Raw genomic sequence first — 17,607 nt, forward strand, 5'->3', positions numbered from 1 at the left:
GTTGCACTTGTTGTTCCTGGTCCAAACAAAGACTGTCGCCAGGATCTCCTTGCTCAATTTGTACATTGTGAACCAAAATTCTAAAAAAAAAGAACAAGGTTAGCGGTTATATTCGTATTTATATATGTTTCTTTTGGATATTTAATCTCTTTATACAAAATAATGCACAAGCAGAGCAAGGACACGTCACTTCTGGCCAGCTGGAATAGAAAAAACTGTCACAAGAGTCTTTTGCATTGTGCAAATATTTGGGCCAACTGGTGCCTGCTGTTTCCCCTTGTTTCCAGTAAGCTAAGCTAGCCAGCTGCTAGCTGGCCACAAACTTGGCATACAGCCATGATGCCTTCAGAACAGCAGTAAGTCTTGTTAAACGGCCTTTTGGGTTTTTCAGAAATGTTTGGGTTCATATTTTACAGAAAATGGATGCTTTGCGCTGTGATTGGATGTAATCAGAAACAGCTCGTCTGCCAATCAGCACCTCCAAAGCTCATGTCCCAAACCAACGAGACATAACATGTTAATTAGTGAGCATTAGAGGTGCTGGTAGGCAGGTCTGCTTACGCTTGGACATAGCTGGGCTAGCTACTTCCATCTGTTTCCAGTCTTTATGCTAGGCTAAGCTAACCATCCCCTGGCCGTAGCATCATATTACCAGACAGACACGAGAGCGGTATCGACCTAAACTCTCAGCAAAGAAATGATTTAATGAATTTCCCAAGATGTTGAGCTCCTCCTTTAAAGTTTTCCTCCATCCTTTCATCATTTCTTGTGGCAGTTTCTGGCAGCACAGCACTTATCAGAGAGTATTTGTCATGTACATTTTCCTTTGGTTTTACTGGTTAAACCTCAGGCTGATGGAGGAGTGACGAGCAGGTATGAGTAATGACTATAATAGTGGCATGCGAAGGTCAGTCAACCCCTGTTGGTGTTACTGTGTTTAACGTTTTGTCTGGGTTTCTACTTTAAGTTTTCAGTATAAGTGGACCTGATGCATGCCTCCAACAAAAGTTGAACAAGGACTCGCCGGCACGTGAGCGGCAAGTTGCCACAAAATAAACTCGATGAAGGCCTTGATTACCAGAAAATGTGCTGTCAAGAATGTCTTATTATGGAATGTTTTAATATTCTTTGTTCACCCAGGTAAGTAATAGTGTTCTCTATATAGATTCATTATGTTTTCCTGCAGTCATAAAACATTACAGAAAAGTTGAAACATCACACAAATACACAGACATTGAACACAACAAGAGGGCATTCACTACATGTATTTCTTTTTTAAATACCAGTAGGCAAAGTAGCCCATCCCTCCCAGCGAGCCCATGAGAAAAGAGGCCCCGAAGAAGGACGGCGGCTTCTTTTTTACCATCCGGAAGGCGTTGGGTAGGACCGCCGACAGGAGGGTCGTGTGGATGTCGCCCAAGACCTTGCGGAAAGCGTAGCGTTTTTGCACACGCACGAAAAAGGACTGCACGTTGGGTCGGCTGCCGTCCTCCCAGTATTTCTTAGAAAGTCCCAAGAACTTGAGCCTGTGCAACAAGGCTCCGAGGCAGACATCAGCTAGTGTAAATTCAGGTCCACATAGCCACAACTCACACTTCTGACCTGCAATCGAATGGAAAGCACATGAACACGTCGGTGGAAATATTTCAAATATTTGATGGTCTGGAGGTGATGATAATGGTTTGGACATACCTTGATACTCTAGTTTTCTTTTTTCCAGTTCAGCCTCCACTTGATCTAAAACCATGGCTAACTCCCCCAGAATTTTCTTCAGGTAGTTCACGTTATCGTGGTCCAAGATTTTTGCCTGACAAACATTTTCAAAAAAGACAAAAAAATACTTAAATCCCCGGAGGTCGAAACAAGCTGCCTTCAGAGTCTACAACCACACTGCCGCCTCTCTGAGGCTGCACTTGAGCAGAAGCTAAATGCTAATATGCTAGCAGTGATGCTGATGCTTAGCTGCTAATATTTACCAAATCACCTTATTAATGATGTTAAAGCCAAGCTTTGGGTTAAATTGATGGTAAATATTAAGGGGTTTTAAACTGTAACAGCCTGTTAAAATTCAGAAATAAAAGGTAATATAGGTACCTTTTAATAAAGTCTTACCTTTTTTTATCTTATCTTTTAATGTGCACCTTGACCTTAATCACCTTTTTTACATATGTCATTTCAGGGGTTCAAAGGCCAAATTTGGGAGAATACCTCCCAAATTTTAAGGCGTTAATCCCCTTACCTGAACTTTCCCCTAAACTGAAACATGTGTGCTCAGAAGGTATAAATATAAGGATGGTTTTATAATAAATTTTAAGTTAAGTTTTTAATTTTTGCCCCTTTAAAAAAACTCTTAAACTTGAAATTAATCAACTAACAACCTTAATTATTACAGTCCATTAATTTATCCCTTAAAAGCCACTGAACTGCCTTAAAGGATAACTTTCGTTTTTTACAACCTGGACCTTAATTGTAGCATTAAATACGACCATTTACTCACCCAGACAACTTTGGTGGCATTTGGAGTCGTTCGGCTAGTTTAGCTGTAGTTTGGCACAGCTATGGTTCGTTATTGCGTATTCGTAGCCGACCGCTGCAGAGTTAGCCGTGTTGTGGCTGGCTGCTCGCAGCGCCTGGCGTTCGGTAATGACATCATCCACGTCAGAGGTAGTTGTCTAGAGACGCCGGATGTTGATAACATGCCACCACGGGCTCAGAGGGGAATAGCACCAGCATATCATAACAAAATATTGGAATATGAACGAGTTTCGCCGCAGATTATGCGTTATATAGAGGCTGCGCATGGATGCCCCGAGTACTCGCATTATACGGATATACGTGCCGCTCCTCTGGAGCTAATTTCTTCAAAACGACTCCAAATTCCACCAAAGTTGTCTGGGTGAGTAAATGGTCGTATTTAATGCTAGAAATAAGGTCCAGGTTGTAAAAAACGAAAGTTATCCTTTAATTCCATCATTAGTCTTTTTTAAATAATGAAAGTTTTGGATGAATCCAGAAATAGATTAACAGGTTTCAATCTCATGAATGTGCTCTACACTCACCATGAGCTTCTTCTGCTTGGACAGGTACGGTTCTGTCAGCTGAGGCTCTTCATGGTCCAACTTCATCAGCTCTGTCGCAGCGTTGGCCAGGTGTCCTGAAGACACACACACACGCACACACACACACAACACATACATCGTGTCTTGATCTTCCTCCTCTTTGCCTCAGAGCTGCACTGGTGATCAAAAACTATTCAAAACACACCAGTGAGCCACACTGTTGCACTGTTGACCACATACACTCACATAGAGTTTACAGAAACTACGCAGACCAGAGTTTCACTGGATGATCGATGGATGGATGGAGAGAGCACTGCAGTTCAAACTGGGAGGCCTGATATCAGCTGTTGAGGTGTGTAAATCTGGCATCACTACAGTGTGCTGAGCTCAGGGCTTTTTTGTATTGAGTAGCGTCAAATTGCACCGCATGCTAATCACGTCGAGCCCATAAAAACAGGGATTTGTTTGTTGATGATGTGGAAAATGCTGCAAAGAAGATGAATAGCTTTGCATCCATAATGCCTGGCTGTTGTTTTTGCTTTCGGAGCCTAGTTGGTCCCAAAGTTGAAGCTCACTCAACCTCGAGAGCTTGTAAATGCTCAGATTAGCGAGTTGAAAACACTGAAATCCATTCATATGATGCATCAAAAATAAAAATACACATGGAAAATGAGGCAAAAACAAACCTTCACGTCTCATAAATAAATATTATACTTTACATAGCTTCTCATTGTTGCTGATAAAAGATTCAAACCTCTGTAATGGTACAAAGAACCATGTTACTAACACACCACACACACTCATAGACACACATCATCTACTCCGAATATTAAACGTGTGTGAACATGCATTGTGAAATGCAGCAGAGCACGCTGTCACATGAAATCATGCTGCATCAGCGCACAGCACGACGTGCCTCTGTGAGCACTGTGTGTCTTTGCGTGTTACACACACTTCAGTGGCTTCAGCTGAATTTGTGGCGCCTTCTGTTTCCGGTCACTCCGGGATCTGGTCCTGCTCTCCACTGAGAGTCTCACACCGGGTCTTTTTAGGAACAGGATGACGTCTCATAGACTCTGTCCTGTCCAAGAGCTCCTGACTGATGAGAGACGTCCAGTTCCTGCTATTTATTTTTGTCCAGTGTGCAGGATTTAGTGGCATCTAGTGGTGAGGTTGCAGATTGCAACCAACTGAACACCCCTTCCCTGAATCCCCTCACCCTCCCCTTCCAGGTGTGTGTGGGGAACCTTTTTCTCATCAAAGGCCATTTTTTCAAACGTCCTTCGAGGGTCACACTAAATTATTGAACACATATATCACATCAACCTCTGTGACGGCTGGAACTGCTTCTCTTTGGTGAAGCATTTGATGTCAGTTGGTAGTGATGATGATGATGATGATGATGCTACTCACAGGTGGGTTTTCTACAAACTGCCACTTTGGACCAGCTTGACTTTGTGTGATGTTGGCATCTCCACAGCAGCAGCAAGGCTCTCTGTCACAGAGTCACCTTCTGAAGGAGGTCCCAGCTCGCTCACCACAAACCTGCCTGTATAACCGAGTCTCTGTCTGAATGTGGTCTGTGAAAGCTGCTCGCAGGACGCTCAGAGTCAAAGTCAGACTTGTTCTTGCGGCTCATCCAGTTTTGCATGTTTGAAGCTGTAGTGACTCTGAGAGCTCGTCCCCACAAACTAACTCACTGACTCCACTTTTCCTTCAACAGAGAAATAATCATTCGTCCATTTCTCTGGGGAAGCGAGACACTCCATGTCTGCTTTTTCTTTTCTCATCATGATGCATGTCATCACTGTTACATGCTCACTGCGTTTCAGGACCACCAGCCTGTTGTTTTATGTTATTTTCTTTGATCGCAGATAAAAAAACTTTCTGTCTAGTTTTGTATAAATCGCCTTGTGGGTCTCATGGGTCACATGTGGACCTTCCAGAGGAACTGCTCCCTCTGTAGATACAAAGAGCTCATTCTAAAGTTGCTAATTTTCAGGTGATTATACACTAATGAAAACGTAGTTCTTTATATAATATTCCATTTCTGCCAATAGATCCTCTAAATCCCACACACTGGACCTTTAAAAGCTGTTTTATTTGGCATCTCTGATTAGCACCTCAGGGAAAGCTATTTCAGATCTTTGTTTCTTTGTGTTTTTGTGTTCCCGGTATGAGATCTCAGAGCAGAGCTATTTGATCTGTTATGGAGTCACGACTTCGGACACAGGACTCTACCAGAGGAAATCAGGCTGCTTGAGTCAGGAACATCATTGAAAGTAACTGTGTTAGATTTTTTTAAGGAAATGCGATTATTTGCTTTCTTTAGAGTTGGATGAGAAGATTCTCGCACGTGTTCTGTGAATATGAAGCTGCAGCTGGTTAGCTTAGCTTTGCACAAAGACTGAAAATGGTTAGTCCAAAGATAACAAAAAACACCTTTGAAATTAATATAGATCTTGTTTAATCCATTCAAAAGTGCAGGAGGGACTTTTCTGAGATTACAAGAAAGCAAATAAATGTTCCAAAACATTAAATATAGTCCTTAAAATCTTGCTTGACTTGAGTTTGGTTTTATTTTACTTGAATTCAGATCCATTATATTAATGTTTTATGATTTTTCTGTTGATTTGAATCCACTCCAAACTACAACCCCCTCTGTTCTTCTTGTATTCGATGCAGAACTCTAAACACTCACTCCCACACAATACGGTTTCACTTACTACGTATTTCTGCGGTGGCGTACTTTGGGATCATAGAGTCGGTGGTGAGCTCTGGATGGAGGATGCAGCCGTGTGTGTAAGCGTCCATGGGCAGGCCATCCAGTAGCTGACGGTACTGCTGCACACGCTCGTGGAGAGGCGAATCCGCATCAGGGATCAGCTGAGCCACCGTGTCTGCGGGCGAGACGCAGGCATGAAAACAGGAAAACATCTATATGTAGCTCAGAGCTGTCTCCTGGCTCTCTGAGGACATGCAGGTTCGACGTAACGTGCAAACAAAGCAGCGACACTGAATGTAGAGACAGCTGCACACTCATAATCTTGGTATATTTTCATAAACTTGTCAGATTTCTAAGCAGCCGTTACTAAGCTTGCTGTTACACATCCCCAAAAAAACACAATCCTCAGTGCTCCAGCTCTCAGATAGAAACAGCATAGCAACCTGCTAACAGACTCCACCGCTCATGTTTCACAAAGCCCGACATTCAAATAATACTGAAGCAATTTGAAAAAAAAAATCTCCTGGAGACAAACAAGCCTCTGAGAATTCACACTGAACAGAGGAGCAGACGTGTCCGGGCTATAAACACTGTGTAACCCCGCGAGATGAGATTCAAGGACAATCCAGATGAACAAAAACACAATAAGCACAGCAACATGAGGCCACGGGTTAATGAGGCTCCGCTGTAAGCTTGTTGCACCAATCCCCCACTGGCCTGATCTGTTCTATTTATCTGCTCACGTTAAAGGAATAGTTCCACATTTTGGGAAACACGCTTATTTGCTTTCTTGTTGAGAGTTAGATGAGAAGACGAGTGCAGTCAAATTTAAACGAGTCAAAATTAAAAACTGAAGCTGCACGAGATGAACCAGCATTTTGTCTCTGGGGGTCAAACACCAAGAACTGTGGATACTACATTTCCCATAATGCAACTCATCACTTTATGAGTCTTCCACATCATAAAGTCTCTATTTCTGCAATATTTTCCTTTTTTTTGTTTGAAGATTTATACATTTGTTCAACAATCTAGAGATGTTAAGTTTTGTTTGGGGGGTTTTTTGGTCGCAGAGTCAAATTCCTTGTATGTCCCCATAAGCTTCCCGATAAAGTTGAGACAATTCTGATTCTAAGAAATGGAGAGAAAGTCTATAGTAAATATTTTTCCATCTTAGCAAAAATTCTCTGCACGCTAACTATGTGGGGCGCCACAGTTTCTCCTCCTTAGTCCTCATTGAATCTTTGTGTTTCCCCTCCTGTCTGTCCCCTGTCTGTCTGTCATGTCTGAGTTTGCCTCACTGCGGGGCGTGGCGACAGGTAGGGTCCGGCCTCCTCTCCTCCTGAGCAAAGCTGCCCTCCATCAAGCAATCTAGACTCACCTGCCGACACAGTATTTAAGCAGCGGCGCCTCACCCAGTGTCCATCTGTTCGTCTGTGTGGTAGCGACCGAGCTCTGAACATATCTCAGCGCTTGGTGGGTCTGTGTGTTGCCTGCGCTCAGGTGTGCAGCCCCCACCTGGCTCAGCTCATGCCTTTCCCTGTCGCTGTCTTCAGTGCGTATTGGATTCAACACTTCTCCGGCTGTTCCACCTCTGAGTTCTGTGATCGTCTGTTTGCACAAGACTCATTAAAGCTATTGACTTTCTCTGGTCTCCTGGTTTCTGTCTGAGTGTGGCATTGTGGGTCCTTTAAAAATCCCCAGAACGTAACAAACTAAAGGGTTATTTTACTGTAATTTGATGGTGTTTGTCAGCTTTTGCCAGACTTTATTTTATTTTTTTTACTGTTTTTTCAGTGTATTTTATAACATTTCTGTGTAACTTTGTAATCTCAGATCATTTTGATCACATCAGTATGAATTATTTTCTCAAACTGGACAAAACTCCTCCAGAACCAGAAGAGATGTTTGCACAGGCTGCGCAGCATCTCATTACGAATAATCTGCTGATCTTGTGAGTAAAATTGGTGGCGTGTCCCTTTAAGTATGAGCCAACAGCTGGTTAGCTTAGCTTAGCAGAAAGACTTGAAACATGAGATGACAACTTGCCTGGCTCTGCCCAAGGGTAGCGCACCCTCCAGCAACTCTCACTAATTAACATGTATATTGTTTGTTAAATCGCTGCTAAAAATGTGCTGGACTATTTGTTGGCTGGGCGGAGGAACTTCCTGCAGTTATTATTGGAGGGACCAGCTTTTATATTTTGCTGTCCTCATTCTTGTGCTAGCACTCAGCATGCTGGCTACATGCTGCATGCCTGGGAGGATGTTCAACTTAATGACCTGCTGCTGAGACTCAGTGTTAAGGATGAGACAGGTTAGCGGAGCAGAGTGAGCTTTTATCTCTGTGCAGGGTCACAGCCAGCCAAACACAGGGACGGCACCGCTGACAAAACACCGATAATCAGTTGGCTGCTTGAGGATGCTCCGGGATGCTTGCGAAGGGTGGAGTTGCACCTGGCAGAGCTCCAGAAAGCTGAGTAATCAGTCCCAGGGACGGCATGCAGACCTGGGCATGCCGTGCAGCGGTCATCGAGGTGGTCTGCAGCAGCAGTGGGGTGAAAATCACACCTCAGCAACTAAACCCATCTGAAGAACAACCCGACGTTCGAACAGACTGAGATGCCCACCACAGAATATGACATAACTGAGGCCCTGACTGTCCGATTGAACAGTTTTCACACAGTGGTGCTACATCTCAACAGCTCTGTGAAGCAGTCTGAGTTGGCACCACGCAGCTCTGTACTGGTATAAGAGTCTCTTTCCTGAGACATCTGCACTTTGCAGGCCAGCTGCAGCCCACGTTGCCAGCATTCATTAGGGATTTACACGCAGAGAAAAAGCATGTCCGTAAGTCTTATCCAGCAGATTGACTTCTGGCTAAAAGCATGTCCAGCTTGAGGTCTGGTTTTAAAACATGTGGTGGATTCATTTAACGTTCAACAGACCAAAATACAAAACAACTGAGCTGTTTCATTACACGGTGGAAACTCAACAGCTGCAGATTCTTGGACAACTTCAGAAGAACTTGTTCTAATAGAGATTAATGCAATTACCTGCATGCAGCACAATATCAAATAGCCAAAACAAATGGGTCTGAATGAGAACATGACCTCAAACACCAGAGTCCGTTATTGCCTTCTAGCCTTTCATTACTGAGCGAGCAGTCAACCAGATCTTCTGCAAAGCTTTCAAGCATCGCTGCTCCGAGCAAGTGACCACAAACTAAATGAAGACAAGGGAGTTCTCCAGTTATTGGCCAGCATCCCTCAGGCCTTTACTGGTTTGAGGCTCCCAGGACGTTACATAACAGCGTAATGTCTCAGCTGATGACTCTATAGGACACGCCACCCACAGACAGTCAGTGTAACACAGATCACAGGATTCAGAGCATGCATCTTAACGTTTGCTTACTCTTGGAAAAGCAGTGGACGACTGCCTGAATCTGAGTCACTGCCTCATAATGCACATTTCACATATTTCTTTGTTGGACTTTGGAATTTCCCCACAGGGATCACTCCAGTTTCATCTAATCTAATCAGAGGAGCTCATCTTTGTGACATTGGTGCAAAGACACTGTTGCAATGACTTACAGAGTTTCACAGTACACTACACACCGACACACAGTGTACAAGGACGACAGATGGCCTCCGATGGCTTCCGATTGTCTTTGCTATCGAAGCTTCACAAACTGGGAAATTTTTTTCTGAAGCTCTTGAGCAACGCTGAATTAGCAGCAGGGTAAACTGGGAAACTGCCCCTGAAAACCCTCGCTTAAATGTGTGTCAATTGGTTTGTAGTAGATCAATTGATGACATGATCGTTTCACAAATACACCACTAAAACCACAGCCTGTTACAGGGACAATGTGTCCTTGATTCCAGACAGAAGCTCACAAAAGCAGACTTCTTATTTTTAGCCAGCAATCATCAGCTTTCCCACCTGAACGCTGGCAGATTTTATCAGCTGTAACTAGTTAGCTAATTAAACTAAGACCGATGAGCTGGTAGAAAATGCTGCCTGCAGCTGACTTTTTAATGTTTTCAGTTGGTTATAAAACAGACATCTTGTAAAAAGGAGCATTAAATATGCAGGTGATGGCTATAAACATGGCATCGTACGAAAAGACTGAAGCTAAAGCTGCATGTTCCAGGACTGAAGTCCATTTCCATGAACCGTGCAGAAGGCATCGGCAAAGAAACAGCAACTGTTCTTGCAATGCTGGTTGCTCTGGTAACAGGTTTTGCTGGAGCTGCTGGAGTGTAAACATCCCAAAGCCCAATAAAGAGCAGGACAAAACCGCTAACGTGAGCCTAGCATCTAGGACTGTCTTCCACTTAGAGGGGAAATACTGCTCAGTGGATGTTAGTCATGAACGGAGCTGTTGAACATAACCTGTAACCCCCGTCACTGATGCAGTAATGATGCTCCTTCACTTCGGAGGTTTGGTCAGTTACTACTGCAGGCATTAAAATAGTTAGCCAGACATGCTAACCATTACAGCTCATGTCAGAGCACATTAACACAACAAATATTGTGTGTTTAGTTTTGGAAAGACTAAAAAGCGTTGCTGCAGAACTTCAGCATGCAGACAAATCCAAAGCTTGACAGACCTGTCATGCTGAGCTATTATTGGACAAATGCTGTCAGGGGAGGGGTTTAGCGGGGGTAATCTGTCTGTGCTTTCAATCATGCTTTTAAACTCAAAGTTTAAAACTCCAATTTTAAAGTGAAGGGAAGACAGCATCATAAAATGGGAACCACATTATTACTGCGCCATACCTCCCACGAAGTTTTTCTCCAGGTAATCTATAATCTGGTTGTAGTCGCTGATGATGGTGTCCCCGTGGAGGAAGACGGGCACCTCCTCCCCCAGGTTCAGCCTCATGAACCACGGCTCCTTGTGCTCCTGCAGCGGCAAGCTCACATCCCTCTCCTCGCAGACCAGACCCTTCTCGTTAATGACGAGACGCACCTGCAATTACACGCAGGAAAGATGAGACATTAAAGGGATTTAATTATTGCAGCTTTCCACCACATCTCTCTTTTTGTTGCACTCTGAACACGACACACCTTTTCTTCTATCATGAACCAATTTACATGTGAGCGTTTGTATGAAACAATATGCAGAGGGAGAAGTGGGAACATTTTGCTCCTTTGAAAACATAACCAAGACCTTGAAATACAAAAACAGGAGGAAGATTGATGATCCATGTTATCTGAAGTCAAACACAAACATTGCACAACAAACATAATTTTTCTGTTGTTGAAAAGAGTCACTGCAGCATTACCAAAGCTAAGCACGCCGGCTAATAGCTTCAGTTCTCTATGACATAAAAAGTTATTGTGCTGGTGCTGTACAGAATAAAAAGGCTCAGCTGAAATGTTTGTGTGGTCTGGCAGAATAGTGAGATGCTTTACAGCGTGCTCAAGTTTGAGCAAAAGCCTTCCAGGACAGTCAGGATCCATCGCTACAGGGATGAAGGATAAGCCAAGGTCCACGGAGAGCTATTAGTGGGAATAAGATTAATGAAAGGAGATGACACTTGGGGTATAAAGTGCTACATTTGGCTGCTTAGGAGGACGAGCAAAATGGGAGTTTTGCTGAACATGGTCAGACACGGTGTAATGAAATAAAAAAAGAGTGATTTAGTAACACGAGCAGAGCAATTACAACAGGACCACAGGTTCGGACAAATGTGTGAATGCAGCTGCAAACAGTGAAAAGCTTTTTAAAATCTCCATCAGTGCACAACTGTTACGCACGAAATCATTTCAGTTTCAATATAAAACAGTTGAATGTTTCAGGTCTTAGGCTGCTGAGGTGTCCCCCTGCGATGCCCACAACAACAACACGTAATGCTGCAACCACAGTTTGTTATATAATATTATTAGTCACTCCTGAGCAGCGATGCCAAATAGTTCAGCTGCTTGCAAGGCACAAAATAAACTCGTGCTACTGAACAACATACAGTAACTTCAGGATCTGTTGGCAGAAATGGAATATAAAGTTCATGATTGTGTTTCCTTCAGTGTAAAATCACCTGAAAATAAGGAGTCGTGTCTTTGTCACATTAGAATGAACTCTTTATATCTACAGAGCATGTTGCACCGCCGTGTTTCTGGCCAACGTAGGGGAGGGCGAAGCGAGGGGTGGTCAGTTGGTTGCAATCTGCGACGTCAGCGCTGGATGCAACTAAATCCTGCACACTGGACCTTTAAACTACGTCTGCTGTCAACAGTACTGAGAGGAATAAGTAGATGTACTCAAGTAATGCACATAAACAAAAATTTCAAGCACTCTACCACGTTCAGCTGACGGATTAAGATTTTACATAAAAACATATGATAATCTTATGAAATAAAGATTAAACGAGTGGTTCCCGTACTTTTTGGCTTGAGACCCCACAAAACAGTGTCTAGTTGAGGCCCCTTGTCACGTTTCAGATGTCTAATAACAGCTACTTAGCTAGTTAGTCAGCAGTTCTACCAGCTTCTCACAGGGTTTTGTTTGAGGTCCAAAGAGGTAAAGGATCATGACTAGACAGGAGAGAGACAAAATTAAATACAAATAGTTTTAACAGATTTTTGCCTGCCACATTAATTATCTCACAGTCCCCCAGAAATTGATTGTGACCCTTTGGAGGCAGGGGGGCACGTTTGTGAAATGAGTAAAAATGTGTTAAGACTCCGTTTTTTGGCAAGAATAAACTGTACACGATGTATTTATTCAGTGTAATAAATGAATGCCAAAACAAACAGCATTAAATGTCCTAAAATTAGATAATATCAATAAAAAGCTGCTATTCATAACTGCAAAAGGTTACAGACATGGAGAAATTTTAACAGGTCCCTGCACACAGACATGATGAAGGCCTCCATCCCTACAAAACAGCTGTGTCTCTGTGTAGTCACTTTAAATGTATTTCTAGTTGTTTTGGTGTCTCTTTCTGGTCTTTTTGTGTCTTGTTGTAGTCGTTAACTTACCAACAGGAAATGTTAACAGTGGTGTCACACAGAGGCTCTGGTCATTTACCCAGTCGGCCCAGTGATGCATCCATGATCCTGGCAAGCCAACATACCTCCAGTATCACCTTCTGACTCTGGTATGGGGGACTCTCTGGCCACCCCTTTGGACCCCCTGGATGTATATATATATTACTGTATACAAAGTAGTTAAAACTAGCTGCACCTCGACTGTACAGTTTTCTGCAGAATGAGAACTTTTACTGCCGATACTTTTTGTACTTTTCCTTGAGTCGGGTTTCGAATGCAGGACTTTGATTTGTAATATTTTAACATACATGAAGCTAATTCTTAAATGACTGTCAGGATCATCGCAGGCACACTGCCCTGCACAGCGGTGTTACAGCCTCACAGAAGGTGTGTTGAAGGTGTAAATCTCCAACCTGCAGGCCTTGAGATTGCCAGCGTTGTATTGATCTGTGAGGCCTCTAAATGTGCTGTTACTCCAGGGTATTGAGCTCCATTTGTCTCTTTCCTCATCATATCTCTTGTGTTCACAATACATCACTCATGTGAGTTAGATGACTACACTGTATGAACCACTTCAAGCCCTGGGAGCACAGGTACTGTGGCAGTTAGCCGTAAAGCATTATAACCTCTGAGGAGGGAATAAAGGGTTGTGCAGGAGATATTCAATGACACAACTTCCCCCTCTCCTCAAGAACTTGCTGAGGCAGACACAGACTTGTAAATAATCCCCCTGAACATTTGATGACGCTACCGTCTTCTTCGTCACTTCGGTGTCTCATTGCCAAAGTGTTTAGAGCAGGATTCATTTTTAGAGAAAGAGTTTTCAAGTCACACAAAATTGACTAAATATAACACCATCTTTCAAGGTGCTGCACAGATACTTTGAGGAAATCACGTTGCAATCATTTGTGTTATATTAAGGCAGAAAATGTTCAGTTCAATGCTGCCGGAGTGGACAACCTAGTGCTTGGCCTCTTAATCTCATAAAAGCTATCCCCGAAATGCCATTTAAAGCACGCATCAGCTTGCATAACAACAAATGTCATACACCACTGTATGAACAAATACAATCAGGATCGCTGTGCAAATTCAACTGAAATCTGTGTGTGTTGCTCTAAAGCTGCACGGTCTATAGTCTGTGCATTGACAGCACGGTCACACGCCAGCGTGAAGACACTTCAGCTTGTCCAGCTCCGGGATTGAGGTGATAATCATGACAGCCATCCTGGTGTTTACCCTCCGCTGAGTGACAACGGTACAATCAGCAGCTCAGCTGTGAGCCAACGGCGTAGCCTTAAAACTGACGTACCAACAGGAGACTGAGCATCGACTCAAGGTTGTTGGTCTACAGTGGAGATGAGTCTACTGTAACGCCACCCTTCAGTTCACAGAGACGGCGCTAAAGCTGTTCACAGTGCATGCAGGCAGCGATGGTGCATGAGAATATTTTACCAATCCGATAGCACGGTGTGTAAAAGATCAAAACACAAGCAGAGTGAAACTCACAAGGGCTAATGATTACTTTCATTATTGATTCATCTGTTAATTATGATGAAGAAAAGAACTGTTTGGTCTATAAAGTCAAAAATACCCGTCACAACTTTCTAAAACCCAAAGAGATGAAATGTTTGATTCAGTCCAAAAATCAGAGGAGATTCTGCTTATTTTCACATTCGGAAAAAACTCAAGCAAATCCTTACTTTTGAAAAACAGAACCAGATAATGCTTGATGCTTTGCTTTAAAATATGATTCAAATAAGTAATCGATCAGTTTTTAATGGTCAAACTGGAAGAAGCAGAAGATGAGATATCCTGACTTTTACCTCCTAGTATGGGTCAAGCTCTCCATACACCTGATCCTACGTTTCCCATAATGCAATGCTCTATACACAGAGCCAGAATGAAATTTAGAGTTCTGTTCCACGAGGAAGAAAACCTTATTCAAACATCCTGCTGACATTTGTAATCGCATAAATAACTAAAAATCCACAGTGTTCACTCCATATGTTTAATAAGGACGGTGATTTAAAGAATGTCTACAATAATTTATTTAATATTTGTTTTTTCAGCAACATTTAACAAACAGCATTTCCCATAAGACCACAGGGCATTGACGCTTATACGCCCACAGGCTGCAGCTAGCTCCAACATGACTGTGATCAGGAGTCTTATAGCTAACAGTTACTTTTATAATGGATTGATCTGCAGGTAACTTTCTCAATTAACAGTTAAATCTATAAAATGTGAAATAAAATGTTGGAAAACACCCATCACAACTTCCCAGAACTTTTGATTTGTTTGACCAGTCCAAAAAAAATATCATTTCATATCATATAAGCTGCAAATCCTCATGCATAAGAAACTGGAACCAGACAATTTTTACCATTTTCACACTAAACACGAGTGAAACAATCATTACAATAGCAGCCAATTCATTTTCTTTACAACAACTCATCAAGTAAGCGACTAATTGTTGCAGCTCTACGAAGAACAGCAGGACACAGAGGACGTTTTCAGGCAGCAGAGGCTACAGATACAGAGCTGGGATAACAACTTTAGAGGAGAGTGACGATGAAATTTATGGATATGGACGAAACAAAGCTAAGATGATGTAAGCAACCACCGTTTTCATGCCAGGATCAGGACGGTCACCAAATTTAATGTATAGATTCATGCACGTGGACACGATGTTCAAGTCTTTTCAGGACATTCAGCATGACTCTGAAAGTGTTAAGGATAAATGTAAGATAAAGATGCAGTTTAAAGAGTGTCACAGGGAGGCAGACGAGGCAGATCGATGGGTAATTCCACACAGGAGACCAGTGTTTGATTCCTGTGTGAAACCATAAATCAGCATTGATTGTTTGAAGGAAGTCGTTATTCTAACCCAAACCAACACCAAAGAGTTTCAGTCCTTAAACCTGATCAAATTCCTCGGAAAGCTTTATTTTGAAAGTCTAACCAGATGTTGCTTATTTATAATTGCTAACCAGACCGCAGAATGAGGACAACAGTGACAATGTGGTGCAGGCACGAAAGATGCTTCAACCTGAAACACGTTGGTTTGAAAGAAAAAACTGGAAAATTCATGTCTGTGTACATGAATCATATAGATTAAATGTCATGACGACAAACTGCCACATCTGTTCAAATATTAATGCCAGCTGTGGTTTTTCTGTGCTCGCAAAGTAAGCGTTGCCTAACTTTGTTGAAGGTGTCGGCCGCTGTGGTGGAGCCACTTTGTCTTAGAAAGGAAAAGTAAAAACACCCTGAAAACAAGTCGAGAATGCAGCTTCAGCCCAGATGTTAGCACTATAAGACCCTCCCCGCCTTGTGAGGACCACATCTTACAGACTCTACACACCAGGAACACAGACGTTCTGCAAAAACACTGAAGTCTTGAATCCAAGCCTGACATCACTATGACATCATGAGGGCTATTTTCTGCTCAGATCCACAGAATACATCATACATTTTATGTTTTCAGGTGAGTGGTACCCCTAAAGATAGCAAACTGATCCTTGTGTGTAATATGAGTAGAGTGGCCCTTTAATATACATGTTGATTGTGTAGTAAAGCCCATACAAGCCTTCATGTAGCTTCACACTGATTATTACTGTCTGCTGTCAGAGCTCTGAATAGCTTGATAGCCAGAAGACAACATGTTTACCTCACATGTTCAATTCATAGGAAAGGTACAGGTGAGTATCTGCCAAGGTAACCAAAGGAAGACTTAAGGAAGCCATTGACATAACAACATATGGTGTGATTCAGCTGCAGAAGGGGGAGGATGGCCTTTGGTTTGTTTTGCACATCATATCAATCAATTATTTAGGATGTCATGTGTCAGAGCACCTAGGTTGTGGCCACAGAGATAAAACAGCTTCAACATGTCAACACAAGGTGCAAGCTGATGACAAATGAAGGGTGATTTATGCAGTGGTGAATGAAAGACAACAGAATATTGACCACCAATCCAGCGATGTGTCGAGGAAACGAGCCCCATGCTGCAGCGCTTTTCTGAGCGTCTCGAATGGGAGATCTGCCCAGCTGCAGGATCGTATTCGTATTCCGGAGGAATGTGCAGGAGTAAACATGCACAAAAAAACATGCTGTGATCACAAGAGAGAAACAAACACAGGGAGCTCCACGCTGGTAGCATCATGTCATGCAGAGAGACGTGGAGCCACCTCCATTTTCAAGCTCTGCTCTTTTTTTTTTTTTTTTTTTTTTTTTACCTTTTGGGAGGCGAAAGACTGCGTCCAGTGGTACAAAACCAGCCTGTCTTTATTGAAGGGCTTGGGCTCTGCCGTCGGTTCTTCGCACTCCTCCCCGTCTGTGATTTTGCCGTCTTCCTCCATCGCTGAGATGGGCCACCAGCTACAGTTGGTGGGGGTAACATGGTTGGAAGACGCCATGACAGAGCGTTTTGTGCGTGTGGAGGAGAGGAGAGGAGCGAGGAGGGAGAGGAGAGGAGAGGAGAGAGAGAGAGAGAGAGAGAGAGAGAGAGAGAGAGAGGATCTCAGCAGCTCGCGCGCAGCAGCATCGGCTCACGCGGCGGCAGCATCCGTCAGGTTCGGACAGCTCCGGTGCTGAAAGCGGCTTCACCTCCGAATGAAACCAGATGAAAAACACCCGCACAGTCTAACCAGCATGCAGATAGCCACTTACTACAGCATGCTGCTGCACTTACAATTAAATCGACCTGCGCCCGTGCTGCATCACGCGGTCAGCTGCGCACTAACATGCGCGCTGGAGAGCGGCGGAGGGAGCGTTTCAGCGGAAGGTCAAGCGGCTCCAGTAAGGACACGGAGCGCGCGGAGCACAGGGC

At 43.3% G+C, this 17,607-nt stretch overlaps 1 protein-coding gene across 4 annotated transcripts; it reads right to left on the reverse strand.

Moving 5' to 3' along the window:
• Positions 1 to 1,258: 1,258 nt before the first annotated feature.
• On the reverse strand, positions 1,259 to 17,194 carry gdap1l1 (ganglioside induced differentiation associated protein 1-like 1). 4 transcript variants are annotated; one of them, XM_041946388.1, is made up of 6 exons: positions 17,015 to 17,194; positions 10,563 to 10,755; positions 5,786 to 5,959; positions 3,060 to 3,154; positions 1,693 to 1,807; positions 1,259 to 1,602 (listed from the first exon to the last, which is right to left on the reverse strand). In XM_041946388.1, exons 1-6 carry the CDS (start codon positions 17,192 to 17,194, stop codon positions 1,259 to 1,261), a joined length of 1,101 nt encoding a protein of 366 aa, XP_041802322.1. The 4 variants fall into 4 exon arrangements, with proteins under 4 accessions (XP_041802322.1, XP_041802321.1, XP_041802323.1 ...); XM_041946387.1 differs by having other exon boundaries at positions 10,563 to 10,763; positions 17,014 to 17,194; XM_041946389.1 differs by lacking the exon at positions 5,786 to 5,959.
• Positions 17,195 to 17,607: the final 413 nt, after the last annotated feature.

This window comes from Chelmon rostratus, chromosome 10 (assembly GCF_017976325.1).
Source record: "Chelmon rostratus isolate fCheRos1 chromosome 10, fCheRos1.pri, whole genome shotgun sequence".
NCBI classification, from domain to species: domain Eukaryota; kingdom Metazoa; phylum Chordata; class Actinopteri; order Chaetodontiformes; family Chaetodontidae; genus Chelmon; species Chelmon rostratus.

Coding starts and splice junctions, on each gene's coding strand:
- gdap1l1 (XM_041946387.1), bottom strand. CDS start 17,194: ATGGCGTCTTCCAACCATGTTACCCCCACCAACTGTAGCTGGTGGCCC. Junction 10,764..17,013: donor GTCTTTCGCCTCCCAAAAGG/TAAAAAAAAAAA, acceptor TTTCCTGCGTGT/AATTGCAGGTGCGTCTCGTC. Junction 3,155..5,785: donor CGCCACCGCAGAAATACGTA/GTAAGTGAAACC, acceptor GTGTGTCTTCAG/GACACCTGGCCAACGCTGCG.